This window comes from Microtus pennsylvanicus, chromosome 4 (genome assembly GCF_037038515.1).
Source record: "Microtus pennsylvanicus isolate mMicPen1 chromosome 4, mMicPen1.hap1, whole genome shotgun sequence".
NCBI classification, from domain to species: Eukaryota; Metazoa; Chordata; class Mammalia; order Rodentia; family Cricetidae; genus Microtus; species Microtus pennsylvanicus.
In genome coordinates this window covers 143,453,029-143,476,998 of record NC_134582.1, presented here as the reverse complement: position 1 = coordinate 143,476,998, position 23,970 = coordinate 143,453,029, and the positions used below count along the sequence as shown (strand labels likewise).

Sequence of the window (23,970 nt, the reverse complement as noted above, 5' to 3'; positions counted from 1 at the left end):
CCGACCCTCAGTTTCCTGTGACAGGTGGTGTTGCTACCTCATGTTAGCAATGTGGGAACAGTGTGTTAAAGCATTTGGAGCACCCAAGCCTACTACTGGCCCGCAGTAAGCTCTCAATACATTCTGTGAACTCGCTTTCTGATTGCAGATGTCAAAACTCTTTTCCATGCTTTTCCTTAATCATGTAACAAATCATCGAAGATAATTAACTTGTAAAGTCAAAGAGTTTTAGAGAGTTCTGGTCCCATCACTGTGTGGGGTGCCATGTAGTAAGGGTAGGGATCCTCCCCCATGATCTAAAGTCCTCCCATCTCCCCAGAGCACCACTGTGGGACCAAACCTCTAATAACTGTAGGAAACTTGAGATCCCAACTCTAGGAGATAAGATGGGCACTAGATCAGCCCACATCTGAGAACTTAGCTTAGTGCTAGAGCACTTGCCGTCCTTCCTATGCAGAGCCCTGGTCGAGCCCAGTGCCCACCCTCACCCCACCGCCTCTTTTAAACACGAGTTTTCAGTATTGGAACGGCTCCTGGGATGGACTGGGAAGATGGTTCCATGGGTAAGAGCACTTGTAGTAAGCATGAGACGGGTTCAGATCCCTCCCACTCGGATGAAAAGGCTGTAGGTGCCTCTAACCTCAGTGTTGGGTGCTGGAGACAGGTTGAGCCAGCCAGCCTCGCCCAAAAGGCGAGTTCTTGTTTAGCTAGAGACCCTGTCTCAAGTCATTAAGATGGAGAGTGATCAAGGAAGACATTCAACGTATTTCTGTGGCCTCTGCATGTGCACTCTCATGCTCACATGCACAGACTTATATGCAAGCACCCCCCTACCCATCCCCCCACACTCACTCACACCCCCCCACACTCACACACCCCCACACCCACCAACCCACACATACACACCCACCCACACACACCCACACACACACACTCACACACACACACACACACCCCACACACACACTCTCACACACACACTCACACACACCCACACTCACTCACACACCCACACTCACACACACCCCCACACCCACCCACCCACACACACCCACCCACACACACTCACATACACACACACTCTCACACATCCACACACACACACACCCACACACACCCCACACACACACACTCACACACACACACTCACACACACCCACACACCCACACTCACTCACACACCCACACACACACACACACACACACTCACACATCCACACACACCCACACACACACTCACACACACACACACACTCACTCACACACCCACACACACACACTCACTCACACACACACTCACTCACACACCCACACACACACTCACTATCAGCAAATGAAACAGACTTTTCAAGAATTTCTGTATTATTTCCTTTTCACCTATTAAGCAAATCTTTATTGAACTTCTACCACATTAAAAAAAAAAACAACAACAACCTGAGGTTTAAAGAGAAAACAGAAAGGGCAGGATTTGGGCATGGGGTCAGCTCTAGAGAAGGCAGCTTTGACTGGAGCCCTGTGGGCTGTGTAGACTTTGTACCTGCAGAAATTGACAAGAGGACATGCCAAGTAAAGAAAGCAAGATGAACATAGGTAAGACAGAGACACAACGCCTCTGGAAAGAACTAGAAAACAGTGTGGTGTACTTAGGCAATGGAGAGAACTCAGTGCCCCCAGAACAGTCCAAATGTGAACCCACAAAATGGTAGCGACAGAGGAGAGCCTGTATGCATTGCCATCTGCTCGCCACTGGCCATGGGCTGGGAAGCTTCCAATCTCCGTCTCTGGCCAGTTTTGATGGAAGAGTAAAGAGGTGGGAAGACTAAACACAGGCACAGGGCAGCAGGGGCAGCGTGAGGGCGCCAAAAAGTTGATAGAATTTGTAGGTTGTTTCTCTACCATTTCTTGTCAACTGTGAGTTTATATTTCTTTTTTTAAAAAAAATAGGTCTTTTTTTTAAGATTTATTTATTTTTTATAATCCACAATGTTCTGCCGTCATGTATGCCTACATGCCAAAATGTAGGGCCCGGGTCGACCCCTGCTCCTGGGGTTCATTTTGAGAACAGTTTCTGGTCAGCCAGCTAAAACATCCTGTTTGTTCCTGTGCTCCCTCTGCCCTGCCTGGTGATTTCTGTAGGGCATTGTTTACTCCATCTTGGGTGTGGCAATTTCCATCTGCCTGGGGGGAATTTCTTGTGTAGCAGCGAGGTTTATAAGGGTTTCCCCAAAGTTAAATAAATGGCATTCGGCTGATCTCCTGTCAAATGACCTAGGTCTCTTGTGTGTTCTTTCAATCTCCAGGCCCTGCCCAACTCGCATAGGAAACAGTGGCGCACGAACTGTACCAAGAGGGTGACACAGAATCGGGTGTCACACCCAAAGAGGGTACCAGATACTATTATAGATGGCTCTGAGCCACCGTGTGGTTGCTAGGAATTGAACTCAGAATATCTGGAAGAGCCAGTGTTCTTACCCTCTGAGCCATCTCTCCAGCCCCGAGTTTATATTTCTAATACAACAGCCTTTTTCCCCAAGTGAATAAAAATTCACAGGTAGTAAAATATTAGCGTAACTGTGCTAGACTAATGGCAGAGCAACATAGATGTTACCTTAGAGAACAGAAAGCGTCCTGTGCATAGGAACCAAAGCTTCACACACGTGTGTTTCAGCTGCAGCACACATTTATATGATTCTAAGATTTTGTCTTTTAAAATTAGTTTTATTTTCTTTTTATGTATACATGTATTTGGTGGGAGGGGTGCACATGTGAATGCAATTTCTCTTATTGGCCAGAAGAGGGCGACCAGTCCCATAAAAGTGGAGTTAACCTGTGCTTGTAAACTATCAGCTGTGGGTGCTGGGAACTGTAATCAAGTCTTCTGGAAGGGCAGAGCGCTCTCTTAACAGATGAGCCACCTCTCCAGCCCCAGATCTTTCATTTTCCCAATATTCAGCTATACTGTTAAAAAAAAACTGAATGGACACAGTAACTCTGAAAATTAAACTGCAGGTTTTATTAATAATGAATTGAACCAGATGTGTGGTCACGTAACTTCAATCACAGTAGAGGTGCGACCACCGGAGGCTCAAGCGAACTTGAATTGCATGAGAATCTGCCTTAAACCCAAACGAATAATTCGCTTTTAAATTTGAATGTACATATTATTTTACATAATAAGTACATAGAATTCTAAATTTTCAAACATGTAACTGTGCAAGTTTTTAGAGTTATTCTTGACTGTTTTATACAGCATCTCACTTTGTAGCCCAGACTGGCCTCAAACTCAGTTTCTTCAGCCCTCAGCTCCCTAGAGTGTACTGATGATGACCTCAGCTCCCTAGAGTGTACTGATGATGACCTCAGCTCCCTAGAGTGTACTGATGATGACCTCAGCTCCCTAGAGTGTACTGATGATGACCTCAGCTCCCTAGAGTGTACTGATGATGACCTCAGCTCCCTAGAGTGTACTGATGATGACCTCAGCTTCCTAGAGTGTACTGATGAGGACCTCAGCTTCCTAGAGTGTACTGATGATGACCTCAGCTTCCTAGAGTGTACTGATGATGACCTCAGCTTCCTAGAGTGTACTGATGATGACCTCAGCTCCCTAGAGTGTACTGATGAGGACCTCAGCTCCCTAGAGTGTACTGATGATGACCTCAGCTCCCTAGAGTGTACTGATGAGGACCTCAGCTTCCTAGAGTGTACTGATGATGACCTCAGCTCCCTAGAGTGTACTGATGAGGACCTCAGCTCCCTAGAGTGTACTGATGATGACCTCAGCTCCCTAGAGTGTACTGATGATGACCTCAGCTCCCTAGAGTGTACTGATGATGACCTCAGCTCCCTAGAGTGTACTGATGATGACCTCAGCTCCCTAGAGTGTACTGATGAGGACCTCAGCTCCCTAGAGTGTACTGATGATGACCTCAGCTCCCTAGAGTGTACTGATGAGGACCTCAGCTCCCTAGAGTGTACTGATGAGGACCTCAGCTCCCTAGAGTGTACTGATGATGACCTCAGCTCCCTAGAGTGTACTGATGATGACCTCAGCTCCCTAGAGTGTACTGATGATGACCTCAGCTCCCTAGAGTGTACTGATGATGACCTCAGCTCCCTAGAGTGTACTGATGATGACCTCAGCTCCCTAGAGTGTACTGATGATGACCTCAGCTCCCTAGAGTGTACTGATGATGACCTCAGCTCCCTAGAGTGTACTGATGATGACCTCAGCTCCCTAGAGTGTACTGATGATGACCTCAGCTCCCTAGAGTGTACTGATGAGGACCTCAGCTCCCTAGAGTGTACTGATGATGACCTCAGCTCCCTAGAGTGTACTGATGATGACCTCAGCTTCCTAGAGTGTACTGATGATGACCTCAGCTTCCTAGAGTGTACTGATGATGACCTCAGCTCCCTAGAGTGTACTGATGAGGACCATGTGCCACTGGGGTTGCCATTTGTTGGACTCTGAGTGAAACTTCTCATAATATCTACATTTAAAATTGTCTGCAGTAAACTTATTCAGGTACTACCACTGAGATTCACCCGTGCTAATTTTTTAAATGTTTGACTAATTAGTGATTTTAGCTATAAAAGAATGAAAGTTTCCTCATATACCTTTAAAAATTATTTTATAAACCTATTTATTTGTGTGTGCACATACACGCAGGAACACCCGCACATGCATATTTGTGTGCAGTTCTCTCCCTGCACCACATCAGGCCCAGGAGTCACCTCAGCCAGTGCCCTCATCCCTCTCCATTCCCCCATGATTCTCAGCACCCTGCCTAGGTTTGGAGGCTGTCATCTCTGCAGGCTTTGCATTCTGCACCAGGTCTCTATGTTGTACCTTTCTCTGTGTATTGGAATGCTTCACATTTAACTCTTCTAAAGACCAAATCTATTAGTGCCCTACTACTCTGTGATTATTGAATATTGAGTTCTAAATTTAAAGAGAACCAGAAACAACAAATATACTTTTTGCCTAAGCTAGATATAAGTAAATAACTTTTGCTCGTGTTTTATTTTGATAAATAATTTTGTAATCTGGAAGCATAAAGATAACAAACTATACCTTTCAAATAGGGTATAAAATAGTGTAGCCTGTTTATTTGAACAGGAAATAAATTTAACAAGGTCAAAACATCTTTTCCTTTGTTCTCTCTCCCCTGGTTGTCATACAAATATGTTGGCATGGGGTAGGGCTTGGTAAACAAAAAAAAAAGACCAGAACATCTTATTATATAAGACATAATCAAGCTTTTTTGTGAAGATTTAGATTGATTCTTTACACATGTAACACTTAAAATGGGCGAAGTGTTTACATCGCTGTTGTTGGTTTCTATTGTGTTCATTGTTTTCTCAACCTATTACAAGGAAATTCTCCATCCTTTTTTGGGAAGAATATCACACTAGTTGCAGATTTTTTTTCCCTCCCTAGACAATTTTTTTTAATCATTTCCGTGTCAGCTTTTATTATAAGGTCTTTGTCATTTTCTTCATATTAACCCCACATCCTTCTTCTCTAGTGTTAAAGATGTGTTTGTGAGCTGCTTGGGTCCCTACATCACATTTGCACACACAGTGCAAAGCTACATCCAGCTGTACTACAGGAACCTTCTGTGGGGCAGGATGAGTACTTAGCATGCAAGAGGCCCTGATTTTCATCCCTAGTGATGAAGGCAAAAAAAAAAAAGAAAGAAAGAAAGAAAGAAAGAAAGAAAGAAAGAAAAGAAAAAGAAAAACCCTTTTGTCTGTTGTCAAGTATTAGGGGCTCCTAAGGCACCCTCTCCCTTGACTCAGTCACTGAAATTCCTGATTCTGGAGGATTAAAACTCTAAACTAGTCTTTGCCCATCATGTAGATATACATACTAATAGCAAATACTGAAGGCATAGTTTCATTACAAATCACATATTATCTCAAAAGCTTTTTAAATGTTTTACTCATTATTATTGTGTATGTGTATGTGTGGTAGGGGTTGTGTCCTGACCTTTGGGGAGCTGGCTCCCGCCTTTGCCTTTATGTGGGTTCCCAGGGTGGAGCTTAGGTCGTCTCGCTCCCATGGCCATGCCCTCCACCCACAGGGCTGCCTCACTGGCACCTGAACGTCTTTGATTAGCTTTTCTTCTGTTTTAATGAACTAGAGTTGGAGATTTTATTAAAAGAAAAACACAAGGATTAGAAGAAAGAGGTACTCGAAGACAGAAAGGTATGTTTGAGAACGTGGGCATGGCTTCTCAAAGAATTCTCTGTGCTTAGCTTCCTCTGTATTTCATTTTTTAAATTTATTTATTATGTATACAATATTCTGTCTGTGTGTATGTCTGCAGGCCAGAAGAGAGCACCGGACCTCATTACAGATGGTTGTGAGCCACCATGTGGTTGCTGGGAATTGAACTCAGGACCTTTGGAAGAGCAGGCAATGCTCTTAACCTCTGAGCCATCTCTCCAGCACCTGTATTTAATTTTTTATATGTCATTTTTTTTCTGCTAACTGCAGGAGACTATCATCACCCCCAAGAATTCAGCCTTTTCAGGGAGACCCAAGAGACTGAGGAAAGAATGAGGCTATGGGTATGGGTAGCTCAGTGGTCACGCAGGAGGGTGGCATGAATAAGGCTGTAGGTTTGGTGCCCAGCAACACAGGGAGGGGGAGGAAATCACACAGCTGACTGGCAGCTTTAAAAGAAGATGCTCATGGATAACCACGAGACAAGAAAGGTAGGACTTTAAAGACTAAGTTTTAGTTTATTCTTGCGTCAGTTCTAAAAGAACGTCACGTGGCTGGAAATGCCCTCTACTACTTAAGATAAGTCATTGAAACACAGCAGGAGGAGGTCATATCATGAAATCATCCTCTTTTAAACATGGTTTTCTCTGTTTTTATTTGTGTATTTTGCCTGCTCATATATCTATGCACTACATGCATGCAGTGCCTGAAAAGGTCAGAAGAGGGAGTCAGGTCACTTGAGTGGTGTTTGGGATGGTTTTGAACCATCATGTGGATGCTGAGAATCGAGCTTGACTCAGTGGTCACTAGGCCTGTGTCGAGGCATGACATTATGGCAGTGAGTGTGTGATGGAAGCTGCTTACCTCATGGCTGTCAGGCAGCACAGGGAGAGGGAGGAAGAGCATTCTCTTACGACAGAGCCCTTCCTCACAAACCTGTTAATGTATGAACCATTGGTCCTCTGAAAGACTGGCCCCGTGTTCATAACCACTGAGCCATCTCTTCAGCCCCATGTTCTTCTTTTATACTTACATAAAATTATTCTTTTATTCCTACTGAGAATTAAGAATTTGAAGCAAGACAATTTTGTAGCGTCTGTTCCCAGTTCAGAACATGGCTTTTTCCATAGATTGTGAGCTTTCAGTGATCTGGGAAAAACATTGGAATAACTCAAGAAAACAAAGACCAAGAGAGTTGTGTTATGACAAAGGAGCACTAGAAAGGCACAGTGCAAGCATGGTATTTCCCCAAATCTGGTGCAGAAAAGTATGTGTGCATTAATATTGCCTCAAATAAGAGGTTGCATCCAGGAACTAGCTCTTGCCTGACAGGCACAATGCCATGGGTTCCATCCTTAGTGAGGGAGACAGAGGGACAGAAACTGATGGGGAGGGGAGGGAGAGAAGCATGAAGGGTGCAAGAAAGAGAAGAGAGAGGCTTAAAATTTGCAGTTTGTGTTTAAGGTCTAGAATTTACAGTTTTCTTCAAGAGAAAGGACTGAATAGCTGAAAAGGTTAGTATAAATCCAGCCCGGCATTTATGTAATAATGAGCTTGATTTAGACATTCTCTAAAATTGTTTTAAAGATTTCATATGAAAGGGAAATAGGTGAGGGAATCTCTCTAGCAACTAAGTCCTCTGTGATTAATTGCAGGCACTGAGCGGGGCATGGATTTATGCTCTGCTGTGTTATTCTGAGGGCTGTGTGCCCTTACTTCCCAGTTACCATGTTGGCATTGAGTTGACTCATCTGCTCTTCCTTACGTTGGTATGGACTTTGGAATTTGGAGAGATGGTTCCCACTGTAGTAACTGGGAGAAGAGCAGCGACAAGGAATGAAAGCTGAGAAAGTAAAATGGGTATAATACAGATGTCCTTTAAAAATGATAGGTGGTGGTGGCGCATAGGAGGGTCTCCGTGAGTTCGAGTCCAGTCTGGTCTCTACAGAGCAAGTTTAGGACTAGCTCTATAGCTGCTGGGAAACCCTGTCTCAACCCCCCGGCCCCAGAAAAAAAGGAGTCTGTGAAGGTGGGCAATGGGACACACACCTGTAATCTCAGCCTTGGGACAGCTGAAGCAGGAAGATCTCTAGTTTGAAGCCAACCTGGGCTGTATGATAAAGTTCTAGGCTAACCTGGTCTACACAGTGAGGAGACCTTGTCTCAGCAAAACAAATAAATAAATAAAGCTTGCTCGGGTCACTCTTTTGCATGAAGTATGTCATCAAAGCCTTGGAGCAGCCTTACTGATAGGCTTATGATTCTTGGCTTTTGGAATGAGAAAGAACAGCTCCGAGGGCTTAGACTAGAGTGAAGCAATTTCCCATCCCAGTTCCCTTTGAGAAGTGCTGAGGCTTAAATACAGTTGAACTCTTTTAGATACAGGGTGTGGAGTGTAGCGATCTGCTCCAGTACGAATTCTGTCTCGTTCTTTGTTTAAATGTCTTGGCGCTCAGCAGTTACAAACACCTGCTGCTCTTGCAGAGGACCCCGTTCAGTTCCCACTTCCCTTGTGGGGTGGCTCACAGGTACCCTAACTCTAACTTCAGGCCGTCTATGCATTCTTCACACTTCCATGGGCACCTGTGCACCTGAGTACGCGCACATAACACACATAACTAAACATAAAAATAAAATATTAAAAAAATCTTAATCAATGGTAATAAATATAATACTTTATGACTATATAGGTTTTCAAGGTTTTTTGAAGTTTGTATATCAGGCATCTTAGATGATTAGATGCATAATGTGGTTAGAAATTTTATTTCCTTGAGTTCTCTTGACTAGAATTTGCCAAAGTGTGCTATAGGTACATTCAGAGACATTTGAGATATGTTGTATTCTGCATTTCTTTCTGCAGGCTGCCTCTGAGCCTATACATCATGAACCCACAGCTTTTTAAAGGGCAAGGTGTGGTCTGTACTAATTTTCATGTGTTCTTTTATTTCTTTAGAGCCAAGGATGAACCAGGGTCTTTAGCATGCTAGTCAAGTGTTGTCATGGAGCTACCTATCCAGTCCCTGCTGGCATATATATAACTATATGTAGCTTTTATCTCAGAGTATCTGGACTGGTATATTATAAAAACATACTTTTGGAAAATGCCAAATTAATATCTGGAAAGACACGTTAGTATTTAAGACCAAAGGGTTTTTGCCCAGCTATTCAAGATGAAGAGCTGTTGTCAACCTTAATTTTTATAGATACAGAATCATCTTTATTCAAAGAATCACACATTCAGTCTTTTCTGTCTTAAACCATGAAAATTTTAAGTCATTTTTACAAGTGTTCTGTTGAGATTATATGTGTTTGTCTGTCTGTTGAGACAGGGTTTCTCTCTACAGTCCTGGCTGCCCTGAAACTCACTATGTAGCCTAGACTGGCCTTGAACTCTCAGAGATCCTCCTACCTCTGCCTTCTGCATACTGGGATTAAAGGCATGTGCCACCACCACCTGGTCTTATATGTGTTCTTTATAGTAAATAAGAGTCAGTGTGTGAGAAGGGTCTCTTAAGAGGCTAATGCTTAAGAAAACTGTGGTACATATGGTATATACGAGACTGAACATAGTTAGCCAGAGTGGGATACTGTGGCAAGAGGTAGCAGTTTGAGGCCAGCTTGGGCTACACAGTGAGATCCTATCTGAAAAATACTTTTAAAAGAATATTTAGTAATAATGGGACATCCTCAAATTGTATGAAGGTACAAAGGCCATGAAGCAGATAGCAGTAGTGTTATCAAGAATACGTAGTGTTGTTCTGACAATGTAAAACAAGTAAAGAAAAAGTAAAACCAAAAACTAACAAAGCAAGCCCAAAAAGATTGGCAGAAATGAAAATACCAAAATGTTAACCTTGTGAATAAATGGATTAAACAAATATATTACCACATCTCAAGGTGTGAACACAGCCTTGCTTGTCTAGGTTTCGGGCCTATGTGTCCCATGTTTGGGAAACTTCTATCAGGAAGTCAGATCTCGATGTGGATTCTGTCTCCATCTGCAATTCCCGGAGGCAGATGGGTGTTTGGTGCAGTAGCGCCTGCATTTTTGGACCCAGAAGGAGGATATACAATGCATGCATGTATGGAATGCACCCCTTTAATGCAAGAAATGTCATGAGGGTAAATGCCATGAGAACCGCGGGCTAGGGCCTCAACCTGAACCGATATTTCCCTTCCAGTTCTTTGGTAGGTGAATGAATCAGTTATTTTTCTTGTTGCTATGACAGAATAGCAGACAGAACACTTAGGGGAAGAACAGTTGAGAGGGAAAGGTCAGTCTTGTGGCAAAGGCATGGCTGATTCATAGTAGCAGGAGCTGGTTAGGTGGCGCTATCCAGAAGCAGAGAGCCTCTCTAGTGGAGAATCCTCAAACAGTCCCGAATTATGCCTGCCAGCTAGACCCCGAAAATTCTGCGATTTCCCAAAACAGTGTCACTAGCTGAGCCCAAGTGTTCAAATGCTTGAGCCTGTGATAACAAAGTACAAAAGTCTAAATGGGGGGGGGGGGGCAGGAGACGGCTCAGTGGGTGAGAGTGCCTGCTTCCCAGCTTGACAACCTAGTTCTAGTTCAGTGCCCAGAATCCAAAGGTGGAGAGAATCCTGACAAGTTCTTCTCTGATCTATACATGGCACTTCCCTCCAACACTAGAGAAAAACATAAAAATTGAAGAAAATCATTATAGAACAGCACTTGGAAACCAGTTGACATTTGCCCTCTGCTCTCTCCTGATGAGCTCAGCTTGTCCCCAGGCTCTTCTTCCCCTGCTCTCTGGACTCTTTTGGTGTTCCCTGGGGCTCCACCCTCTGCTGTGTGACTCACTTCTGACACCTGCAATCTTACCTCTCTCTTCCCTCCTGTGGAAAGGACAAGGAACTGGATGCAGAGGGTATATGCAGGCGACGTTACAGAGTGTCAGTCAAAACAAACACAGTGGAAACAGCACTCTATTTTGCTAAAGTTAACTTATTTGATGACAAGAAAGACAGTCCTGTACCCAGGGTTATAAAGACACTAGAAAACATTCCATCCTGTGCAGAAGCAGTTCCATGCGACCTGGCTTTTCCACTGCCTCTCATCTCCCATCCGTCCAGACCCCTGTCTGATCACTCACTTAGGGCATGATTTTACTGGCGGCTTTTTTGTTCCTTCAGATTTCACTCCGTCACCCCTCCTGTGCCAACTGTGCCTGACTGACTCACAGGTGTGTTCCTTGGGAAATGGAACCCGAAGCTTGTTCTCTGAAGCTCAGTCTTCCCCCTGCTCTGACTCATGGTCCTTCCTGGACCCCAAGCCTCTTGTGAGCACCCTAGTGCGCTGAGTGAGTCAACAGTAATTAACACAACTCGTGTGAGCTACACTCTGCTAGATATTTTGAACACAGTTTAATTCTTACATTTTTAAATATTTTTCTATATGGAATTTTATTCTTCTGGGCCACCTAGTTGTTCAGATCCATGACTTAGAAAAGAATTCTGGTTTCTCAGCTAAACACTAAGTTGCTGCCGTTCACGCTCAAGTGTCAGTGGTTTCCACCTCTGGCTTTCCACCCTTCTCCAGCTATTCTAGGTAAACACCTCATTAGAATGCAATCAGGGTCTCAGTTGCCTGCCTGTAGGAACTGAAGACTTAGAGGGGTAGAAGTTCTGATTTGACAAAATCTGCAGTGGTGTTAAGTGGGTTTTCTATGACTTTAGAATGTAGTTTACATAATAAGATAGGCTGGATGAGATTTTTTTTTAATGTCCATATTGGTGAGATCACTTTAAAGTTTTTAAATTGTAGGCATAAATCACAATATAGATAACTCAGCATGTAGATTGATTGATACTTTGGTAAATATATTGCAATATAAACTGTAGTATTTCCTTTCTAGCATTTTCTAGGTTAAAAAAAAAACACCCAACTTATCATACAGGGTACTCAGACTAAATTTTGCTAAGTGTTAGTTGGAAGAATTATTTACTGTCATTTCTTTGTGGCTTATTGTGAAAATTAAAAACAACAAGTTAAGGGAAATTGTTGCCTTAAATAAAAGCATGTTCATTCAATACTGCCTCCTATCTCATTTAGTCCATCCATATTTAAAGATATTATTTTCCTATTTCCCCAATTGCATGCAAAAGTAGCATCTCCCTTTGAGAGGTTATACATACTGCATTTTCTTATTTTTCTAGCACAGACTGCTTTGTCCTAACTCTAAATCAAATATTTGGTAAATAAATATTAAGTGCTTACAGGAACGAGGAAGCTGGACTCCTGCTAACTAACCTGCTATTGTGATATTTAATCTTGTTGTCCTATCAAAGAATTTAACTCTTTGTATTACTCTCCATTGCTGCTTTTATGTCTTCCTCCTTATAATTGAGAAGATTGTCCTAAAGTTAGTCCATCTGTAACCATTCTTTGCCTTTAGTGCAAACGTGTCCGTATCTCTTCCACCTTCCTAAAGAACAATACCCAGCATGTTCTTTGCACCCTACTATCCCTCCTTTCCCATTTTATGTTCTCCCTCCCCACTTAAATCTTATTTCTGAGACTGCCCCTCTAAAATCAAGATAGTAGAGATTCTGTTCTAGCCTCTGTAGTGTCTCTCATCAGCTTTGTGACAGTAGGCAGCTTCCCTGCCATCTCTAACCCAGCAGACACATCAAGTAGGGATAGCTTGGAGGGAGTGGAATATTACTGCCAAGAGTGTGGTGAGTGTGCAGTAAGCGGTGGGCATTATTCTTGCTGATCAAAGTGGAGTTGACTTCAGAAAATGCAAGGTTCATGTAGGCTTAAGGATCTTTGAGTTTATCTAATTCCTTGTTTGGTTTTCAGATTAGAAAAGTAGAGTTTAGATGAATTAAGTTGTCAGTTTAATGGAGGAGGTGATATTGAGTTGGATTTTGATGGATAATAAAATTTTTCTTAGTAGCACTTGAAAGTAGAGACAAAAGGATGGAGAGTAGTTCACACCAGCCTGAGTATGTAGGGAAAACATCTTTTAAAAAAAAACAGGCAAAGAAACAAAAGAGAAACAGGGCTGAGGATGATATATGAAGCTGAGTACAGAACACTGGGCATGCGAGGTCATTACTTCCAATCTCAGTGCCATCGAGTGCAATAACTTGAATCTACAGACTGTGCTCTGTGGCCAGGGACCATTCTAAATGTTTTCGTGGATTGTTTTGTTCAATCTTCAAGACACTGTTGTAAGATAGGATTTCTGAAGGTAGTCTAGCGCTGGTCAAGACGGTCTAAAAGTATGAGTCAAAACCTGGAGATAGGAGAGCTATGCTGATTGCTGGAGTTGATGAGACTCAACAGGAACGAGCTTGACTTGAGTAATAATGGGGAGTAGTGTGAGCAGCATTACAGGAGGTCTTGACTTGCATCCTAAAACCAACTTAAGCTTTCCTTATGGGCAAAATATGGAGCAATTACAAACACATGACTTGGGTAAAGAGGACATGAAGTAGAAGTTGGGTTTCAGGCAACTTGACCTGTGGTGTGTACTGTGAAGCCCTGCTAAAGGCACATTTTGAACTATGTTCATAATATCAGGGTGACAATATTATAAGTAATTATTATTTCCATTGATTAAACCTTGCATCTCATGGTGGGATGTGGGGGGCAATGGATAGACCTCTAACACTTGTATCTTAGCACTGATGAGGCAGAGGGAGGAGGATTGTGAGTCCCAGGCCAGCCTAAACTTCATATCAAGACCCTATCTGAGAACAAACAGCAAGAGCACCTGCAATCCCACTCCAAAGAGATAAGTATCTCTTTACTTTCTACTTTGATACTATCTTTCAAATGCCTGCCACTTGTACTTGTTACTTTTGTAACAAGATTGTTGTGGGTGCCTCCTGCTATTCCCTAGCTGAGTAACTCTTCCATTTTCCCGAGTACCTGGCAATCACTCCTCCCGCGGTCCTGTTCATACAGCTCAGCTCCTCCACTAATACCTTTCTTTCTTCTACTGTGCCATTCCCCTTGGCATCTTTCAGAATCAAGTCCCATACTGCCATCTATGATGTTTGCTCAGCTTGTCTGCTGCCACACCTACAGAGAAAGAGAGAGTTGCTGGCTTGCTTGTTTGGTTTTTATTTTGGACAGGGTCCCCTGCATAGTCTACGCTGATTGCAACACAGGAGGATAGCTCCTGCTTCGGCCTTCTGAGTGCTGGAATCCCAGGGGTACCACACCTGCCCTGACTGCTTTCTTCTGCTGTGCTGTCATGTTTGTGTCCCCTACAGAGATAGCCCATTATCACCTCTTTAGTATCTATTTGTGATATGGATTATAGCTCTTTTGATGACAAATCTCTTTTCAAAGATGTTTCCATTTGAGGAAAATTAAGTGTATTCAGCATATAGCACTAGTATACATTTTTGCAGCATTGAGAATTTCATATTGCTTTTGTTGGGGATACTTAGAAAAAGATGGAGGTTTAAGTGAAAAATGGACTAAAATGTTAAAGATAGGGGCCCATGGTTTTTCCTAAGGAATCTTTGAGGAGGAGAGCTAAAAAGATTAGATCTGAGGCTTCCTCAGTGTCCTGCTTCTCAGGACAAGGATGTATGGAATGAATGTAGCAGAGGAGTGGAACTCCAGGGTGCTGGGACACCGAGAAGGACCTGGACTTGGATTACAGGGTACAAGGAGATGGATGGAGGACTGGTTCGAAAACAAGTGCTCCTTAGCAGGCATGTTGCATGTAAAGGGCACACTGATTTGCATGTAGATCTAAGTTGGTCGTGGATGATTTGAGAGTTTCTAGAAAACAAAGAGATTATCTCAGCCATGCCCATTACTTATGGTGTAGGAAGTGGACAGCATATAGCCACAAGCTGCTTGGCAGTCTGTTTTGTGTTGCTGGGATTGGAACCCAGGCCCTTGTGCATGCTACCAAGGGGGAAGATTAAATAATTTATTTCCTTGGCTCAGTCAGTAGACACTATTTTGTCTTCTAAAATCTTATGTTTCCCAACTATAAATTCTCTGACTAGGATTTTTAGTAGCCTAATATTATAGGCCTGGGGACAGCTACCATAATGTTTAGCCAATGTTTCCCTAACTGTTGAACCTAAATACAGGAGTGTGTTTCACGGTGAATCCGGCAGTTCTTTGGGTTCCCGGAATGTGGTATGGTCTCCATGGCTCTGAGATCTGTCTATCCCTTCCTCTCTTCTCCCCTTCCATAACGCATGCTTAACTACATGATCTCACTGGGATATCATCTCCCAAACCTTTTGTGAATACTTAGAGCCTCACCCTAGGTGCAGACTACTTCTTCCAGTTCCAATAATAAGCATTGGTTTTCATCCTAACTCCTCGGGAGAGGCAGTTAGCCAACCTAGATGCTGGAGGAAAGGCAGGTGAAAGTCCCACTGCCTCCCAGAAATGAGTTGTCAGTATTGGAGTTTTAGGATAATCTTGGAGAACTGCAGTCTGTATTCTGCTTGTCCGCTTGCCCGGGTCTGGTGTAGCAAAGCATGTTCTTTTAGGACAAAGGTCGTAATTAATGTTACATAGAAACAAACCTAAGAGAGATTGCCTGTGCACGCTAAACTAATTAACAGTTCATATCAAGCCCTGTATTTAAGTATGGTGATTATTTTTACTATGTAGCCCTCAGGGACGAAAGCAGACTTAGAACACGTTTTTAAAATTATGATGAACATTTGGAATTTTGCCGCCAAACTTTTAAAATTCACCCTAACAGCTTTCCCGGTTTATAAAATATCTCACTAAAAAGAGGTATCTGGGTGCTTATTTTCATGTATAATACAAACCAAATATTAGAAGTCTTATCAACACCTTTTTTTCAATAAATTAACTTTTACTCTCCCGTTCCTGGTGTGGCCACCGAACCGCCACAGGTCTTTGATTCGATTTTACAAAGTTTCCCAGAGAACAGATGGTAAGCGTGTGAACCTACGGCTACATTGAAGTAACGTTTTTCTAATACAGCAGAAATGCTCAAGCGAGCTAGCAATATTGGATTGGCTTTGGGATTTGCAAACTGTTTCACCAAAGATTGTTACAATTTGGGGTAATTATTCTGTTTGCTTCAATTAAACTAAAGGGGGTGAATAAAATGTAGGCTTGGAAAAAACTACTTTAAAACTGAATATATGAGTGGGGAGATTGACCAGTGATTTGATGCAAAACCTGATCAGAATTATAACTCAAAGTTTGTTTGACTTAAGAGTAAGCTTGTGGTTTCGCGTGCATTTTTATTTCCAAGTTCCTGGACCTCCCGCACTGCGCTGCGCTGCGCTCGCCCCGCGCGGCAAGCTCCGCGGTGACAGGTGCCCGCGCCCGGGACGCAGGCCCGAGCATCCCGGCCGCTCGTGGCGGCGGCCTTTCCAGGGCCGGCGGGGCGCCGAGAGCCCGGCGCACCTTCGCCCGTCCGAGGAGCGCGCAGGGCGGCGCGAGGCGGCCGGGCGGAGCCGGCGAGGCAGGCGAGGCAGGCGAGGCCGGCGGCCGGCGGGCCGGGGGTTGGCGGGACGCGCGCTCCGTGCCGCGCCGGCGCCCGCTCGAGCCCGCGCTCCCCCCGCGCGTGCCCGCGCCGCTGCGCGATGCAGTGTGGGGAATGGCTGGGGTTGGCTGAAGAGCGCACAGTGGAGTTTTAATGTCCGCCATGTTGGCCATGGCGTATTGAAGAGAGCGAGCGAGGCGCGGAGCGGCACAGCCTCCCACCCTCCCGGCTGGTGTCAGGGCCCGGACGGCGGGCTTGCGCTCCGCCCCCAAGTCCCCGGCCGCGGCAGGCGAGTGGAGACCGCAACCCCGGTTCTCCATGATCCCGCTGGCCGGGGCCGTTTCCCCAGAGCGGAGAGGTATCTGCTGCGCCTGAGATGAGTAAACTGTCGTTTCGGGCGCGGGCGCTGGACGCCTCGAAGCCGCTGCCGGTCTTCCGCTGTGAGGATCTGCCCGACCTGCACGAATACGCCTCGATAAACCGGGCCGTGCCGCAGATGCCCACCGGAATGGAGAAGGAAGAGGAGTCGGTACGTGTTAACTCCCCTGTCCGACCCGCCGCCAGGCCCGCGCCCTCCGCTGCCCGCGGCGGCGGCGGAGCAGCAGACCCACACAAAATGGCCGCCATCTTCTCTCCGCCGCCGACTCTCGGTCGCCGGCCGGGCCGGTCCCCCGCCTCCCCGGTGCTCGGTCCCGGGCCGCTGCGGCCCGGCGGGGCCCCCTCGAAGGCCTTGCGCCGCCCTCGGCCGCCGGTACCCGGGTCCCGCGGAGTTCGGGGGCCCGAAAGGCACAAAGGGGTCACGTGACGAAGCCGCCGGCAGCCATTTTGTGGTCTCAGTTCTTGGGTTGGGCCTTGTGCATCCGGAGAGGGAAAGCGGGCTGGGCGGCGGTGGGGGTGCAGCGCGCCGGGAGTGGGCCGCGCCTGCAGGTCCCCGTCGGGCCGCTGGGTGGCGCTCCGGAGCCGGCGCTGGGTGGCGCGGCTGCGGGCGCAGGCTCCGGGCGCGCCAGCACGTGGAGCCTGCGAGGGGTCTGTCCTGTTGACCGAGTCTCTCCCCTTTCTGCAAGTACCTTCGGAGGGGGCGCCTTGTTTGCACAGACGCCTTTACTTTTAGAGAGGCTACAACTCGCAGTGTACTTTTGCTTCCCCACGCAGGGCTGGTTATCCTGGTTAACCCGGCGGCTAGAAATCAAAACAACGCCCCCACTTACTTTGAGACAGTGTTGCAGATTTGTTTACAATACAGAGGGGAAAAGAAAACAATACTGTCCCCCCCCCTCCACCACCACCACCATCACCTACTTTGAGACAGTGTTGCAGATTTGTTTACGACGCGTAGCTCTCTTTTAAAGCCTGCAACTTTTTAGTTGTTTGTAACTTAAATTTAGGTTGGAGAAGACCTGGTTCAATAACTGTTAAAACTCTGAAATTTTGGAAGAGCTAAAGTTGAATGAATTCTTCACAGATATCCTAACGGGTGGGCTGCAGTAGTTTGATTGTTTATACAGCTAATAATAGATGATTTACTATAGCCGTGGCCTTTGCTTTGCTGTAGAAATTGGGTCCGGACCCCGAGACAAGAGAATCTTCCTCTCATTTCCCCCAGATCTTTTTTTTAACATTATAACGTGATACCCTCTGATTCTAAGGAATTGCATACGTTGGTTTCCAGGTCCAGCCACTTATACAGGGTGCAGTGTGTTGACAGTTCAAGGAAGTCGAGGATTCCCATGGACTTGTATGTTCCAATTTTGTTGTGGAAATTGTACTGTAATACTTCTGTTGGCACTGTAAGAATTTTCTATTCTCTGTAATGTTTTTCAAAATAAAACTCTTTAAACTGCTTGGGTTGTTTAACCTTTTAAAGTAAAATAGTTTTGGTAGTCAAATGTGACTTTGGGGAGGAGGGTCCCAGCGAGTGCTAAGTGTATGCAGTAGTTGAGATGTGCGGGGTAGTGTTCTGACTTCTCAGCAGCTTACTGTCTGTGAGAGCAGTGCTCTGATTTTGACCTGTATCAACTTAGAGTAGAATGGTGCCATTTGTTTATTTTTAAAATAAGCTATTTGTCTTTTTTCTTTCAAAAAAATTAAAGTACTTGTGACTGCAGAATCTTGTCTTTTTGTTTTATTTTTGTTTCTCCATGTAAGTTTTACAGATACTATCGGGGTGCTGGTGTTACCCTGCTTGAGGAATTAATTTGTAGCTCTTGTGCATCTGAGGTGGAAATCATTAATTAGGCAAGCGCAATACCCACAACAGTACACTTTAGAAGCTGAGTTAGGTCTTGCTTCTCTGAGTCTTTTGGGCAGTCACGAGAGCTACAACCTAAAAAGAGCTGAGTTCAACCGAAGGGTCTGTCCGTGCATGTTAGCATTTACAGATAATTTGTTCCCTGAGACAGTATTGGTGATATGCAGTGACTGTCACTGGGCTTTAACAGGTGAAGGTACAACTTTTGTTAGATATGGGGATTTCTTTTTCCATCATCTGTTTAGAATTTTTCAAGTCACAGCCAACCAAAACTGTGTATGAGTAAGCCTAGGTCTCTTGCTAGAGAAAGATGAAATCCTTGGTAAACAAACTACTCCACAGTGTTGTGTCCAGCCACTGGTGACAGGCTCTGTAAGTCACGGTGTTGGAAATATATGTTGTGCAGTACTGAAGAATACCAAACATGATGTAATTTGGAGTTAATCTTTTGTACTTGCAAAAAGAGTTAAAGCAAAGTTCAGCCATGAGGCATGTGCCTCCTACCAGCTCCTATAGCCTAGACTGTGGAATTTAGAAAAGGGTGTGTCATCTTAATTTAGTGTCCGTCTTGAGACTATTAGAAATAGGATTTAGTTATCAAATCCAACTTCATGGACTAATAGGATTCTAATTAGACAAAACAGGTTTAGATGAGAGTGGTTTCTCACTGCTGAATAAGAAAGCATTTCATGATAAAAAAAATACATCCACAGAATTGTAGTATGGAATGTATCTATCTAAGGATATAATTGTTGCCTTTATAATATTTTTGTGATTAAAGAAATCTAGGTCTTGATCTGACTGTGTAGCCCAGGCTTGCCTTAAATACACTATCCTCCATCATCAGCCTCCTGGATGCTGGGATTAAGTAAGTGGCAGCCACCGTATCAGCTTAGAAATCTAGCTCTGAGAGCGTAACTTCTTAGTGTACTCTTATTCTGAATAAAGCTGTAAACCTGGTAACACAAATCTATAATCAGGCTGAGACCAGCCCAGGGAATTTATCAAGACCCTATCTTCAAATGGATACAAAAGCAAAGGACTAGGGCCCTCCCTGCTTTAGTGATAGAATGTTACCTTGTATTAAGGCCCTAGGTCCATCTCCAGTACCTTTAAAAAAAAAAAAAAGATGAATGTGTTGGCCTATAAATGACGATACCCCCTTCTTTTGGGGGGGGCGGCAAAACATCATTACTCTATATAAAGCCTTTTTTAATGTAGAACTAAAAAATAACGATTGTAGCACTTGAAACATTTGACTAAATTGTAAATGTTGGGGATTAAATGTTTCAATTGGTTCAGTGTAATAAGTAGCAACTTGCTAAGTCAAAAATTAATAGTTAAATTGGGCAGTGGTGGCACACACACTTTATTCCCAGCACTCAGTAGGCAGAGACAGGCAGATCTCTGAGTTTGAGGCCAGCCTGGTCTACAAGATCTAGTTCCAGAACAGGCTCTAAAGCTACAGTGAAGCCCCGTGGGGGAGGGGTAACAATTAATGGAAATTTTGTATTTAGTCACCTTAAACTTTAAAGTCCAGGGAAACAACAGTAACTTCATGAGGAGCAGTGAAGCACTAAAAAAAGACAAAAGTTTATCAAACAAATGAGAAGTGGATGACCTGTTACCATTTAGCATCTCTTGAATATGTAATTTCATTATAATACTTGAACAACTCCAATTTTACTTATAATTGAAGGGTACCTTTCCAAAGAGATTAGCACTATTAGATGGGTTTGTTACAGGTGACTTACACGATTAAAATGGAGACTTCACAGTTTTCTTGTATGGAAACATATTTGCAGGTCTTAACTGGTTGTTTTTAAAATGGTGTTTAACAAATTGGAGTTACTTTTCCTTTTCCTGAGGGCATAGGGAACAGGCCATTATTTATGAGGAGTGGAGACTTAGCCTGTGTCCTGGGTTGACTGGGATAGTTGAAGAAATTGGAATGCAAGTGATACCACGTTGATATTAGCCACACTGTTAAGACTGGTAGAAATCTATCATAATCCAACTCTAGATTTATAGGATTCTAACGAGACTCAACAGTCTGATAGTCCTGCCTTGTCTCACCTTCGTTCTGGCCTGATATATAGTAGTGTTACCACTCTAGATTTATAGGATTCTAACGAGACTCAACAGTCTGATAGTCCTGCCTTGTCTCGCCTTCGTTCTACCACACCCACGTAAAGAATTCATAGACTGTTTTGGTTTTTTCTTCTAAAACTTTTTTAACATAGGGGGAAATTGTAAGTATGCACATATTCCTAATATAAAAAGCTCTGCATTTAATTTTTTTAACAAAGATCTGGATTTTCAGTTTCATAAAAATAAGTGATAAGCTTGAGCTCTGAAGAAAAGGGGTTTTTGCCTTTAATATGCTAAGCCAAGTTTAATTTTATCTCTTGGGTCGAAAGCTGTAAAAATTCAGCCCATTTTTCCATCCTGTCAGTGGTCTTGCAGATGAAGTGAAAAGCAGAATTTAGAAACTACGGACAGTGTGGAGTAGGAAGGAATTGGGGAAGAGTTGGGCATTAGATAGCAAAAGATAATTTGAGAAAATAAAGTTCAGTTTCCACTTTCAGTTTGTCCAGGGTACTTTTCGAGATGATCTTTGGTTATCTGAAACAGCCTGTCAGGTAGCTGAGTCTTACCATGAAACTCCTGATACTTGAATCTACCTCCTGGGTACTGGGGTCATAGGATCCTGAGTCACACCTGCATTGACTGAGTAAACATTTCTAGGCTGGGTTAGAGATTACACAGCTTCTTGGTAAGCACTCAACATTTTGTGAAGTCTTTCAATCATACTTTCTTCACATGGAGACGTCTTCATTTTATCTCAATATGGCAGTTGTTTTTAAAATAAATCTAATAAAGGGATAATAATTGAAAAACAGGACTGGGCAACCCAGAAAGAAACTGAAGAAAAAGCTACCAAAGGGACCCATGAAAAATTGCCATGCCTGGTTGCCTTAAGTGTTGTTAACTTTTTCTTCTAGAGCTTTTAATATATTTATTTGGAAACCAAGCTCTGTAAAGGAATGCACTCAGCAATGATATATCATCTTTTCCAGAGACAGGAGGCTGTTTAGCTCAGCACAGAGGCATGAGTTTAGCATCCATTTTGTTTTGCAGTTTGATATTTGGAGTTAGTTTATTCTCAATTTTATTTTCTTAAGGAATTATGATAAAAATGGATGGCTTATATATATAAAGGAATCTTTGTGGGTCAGCAATAAAAATTTTTTACCAAATTATATTTTTTCATTACTAGAATTTAATCAAAAGCACTGTTTAAATACAGAACAAGCAAGGAATAAAAGTCTGTTTCTAAAAGTTTGTAAGTCTCAGAAAGAATTGAATACTATACCAGTGTTCTATTGAAAACAGAATGGTCTTTATATTTTGTGTTCCATGGCACAGTATTTAAGAATAACAGCTATGGAAAGCATATAAACACACAAACTAACAATATTTGGTAGGGTCTTTAATCACTTGTTAAGTGTTCTGCTTACACGTATGAAAACCCTGACTCTCTACTTCTTAGAATTAGATAACACACAAGGAAATGAAGCTTTATATTACAGTTAGGTAGTTGTTTCTGGGCACACAAGTGACATGAAAGTATAATGTAACTTAGAGGCAAGAGAGTATATGTAGCTTCTGAAGTAAGCTTTGGAACATTAAAACGATACTTCTAAAAGCCAGACCTGATGGCTCATGTACAGAGAAAGGGCGGGTGTGATCAGAAGCTGTGTTGGGCTGAAGAGTAAGATCTGTCACAAAAGGGAAAAGTAACAGTGACTTTCTGGTGAGAGTAGGTCAGATTGTAAGGAAATCACTGACGTAACTACCTTCATAGAATTCCTTTCAACGGATTGTTCAGTGCTGTTATCTTCAGCATGTTCATAGGTTGAACTCTGCTAACTTTCTTAAAACTTAAGAAAAGTCCAGTTAGTTACTGGACTGGTGAAGTATTTTTAATTTAGTGGAAGTCAACTTTGCACCTTTAACTACAGTGAGTAAAGTCCATCCAACAGTCATTGTTTCTGTTGTAAATAGGTAACAAACTTGCTGGCCTTGAAGTTTGTGGCGTTCTGTGTGGGTTGCGGCCTTAATGAGTGCAGGCATGCATTCTTGATCAATATGACATTAGCTTTAAAAAGCTTCCTTCAGCTTTGGTGTGCATTGTGACATGACATAGCTGACTGAATTGTGCAACAGGTCTCTGAAACAAGTCGTTTGGAGTATGCACCTCTGGGTGTTGGCAGGTACACACATAACAACTTAAAATGTCCTGTGGGTGATATTTTTCTCAGTTCCAGTATTCTTATGTATTGGAATGAATCAGTTTAATAATTTAGAGCCCCAAATAGTTATATACACTAAGAAAATGCACCTAGACCGTGAGTCCTTTCCCAGGTCACTTAACCTTCCTGGGTGGACCAGTCCGTTGGTGTTTCAGCAGGGTAACAGTGAGGAGTAAGGAAGGCCTGCGTAAGAATGGTGAACACACAAATGCTCTATATTGCCAAGTATTAGTCAGTTTTAGAATGACCTTTTTATTGATGCTCAAAACTAATTTAACGTTTATGTAATCTGAAATCTTTATCTGGTATAAAATGTGTTCTCTCTAGAGTTCCACAATACAGTTATAAAAACTGTCTTTAAGTGTAATTAGGGAGTTAGTTAGAACTAAGTCTAGTCCAGCCTCTGCTGTCGCTTGGGTATACAAAAGGCTATGTTTTCTAAGCTGTGGAACACAGGGGTCCTGAGCTATAATAGTTTCCTGCTAACGTGACATTGTGCTTTAAATCTTGGATGAATTAATGGCACCATTTAATCAGGGTTCTTGAGTAATTGCTTCTGGTTTAGTCTCTGTAGACTCAAGGTTAAAGCCAAGTTCTGAAGGTTCCACAGGATGAAATGAATGAAATGGTCACAGGGTACTTTGGCTGTTGTGAGAATTTGAGGTTAGGACCAGAATTCTGTAATCACGGTTTCAA

The 23,970-nt window shown here is 43.3% G+C and overlaps 1 protein-coding gene across 3 annotated transcripts in view; it reads left to right on the top strand.

Annotated features, from left to right (window-relative positions):
- Epc1 (enhancer of polycomb 1) overlaps positions 1-23,970 on the top strand; it is a 100,201-nt gene that overhangs the window by 10,565 nt on the left and 65,666 nt on the right. Inside the window, exons 1-2 of one of the 3 annotated variants that reach the window (XM_075970762.1) lie at positions 16,946-17,239; positions 18,380-18,547. The exons of 1 other annotated variant lie outside the window; for it this stretch is intronic. In XM_075970762.1, the coding sequence (XP_075826877.1) occupies positions 17,087-17,239; positions 18,380-18,412 (186 nt within the window). In that variant the 5' untranslated portion in view covers positions 16,946-17,086 and the 3' untranslated portion in view covers positions 18,413-18,547. Of the gene's footprint in view, positions 1-16,814; positions 17,240-18,379; positions 18,548-23,970 lie in introns of those variants that run through there. One more of the 3 variants, XM_075970760.1, reaches the window with a different exon arrangement.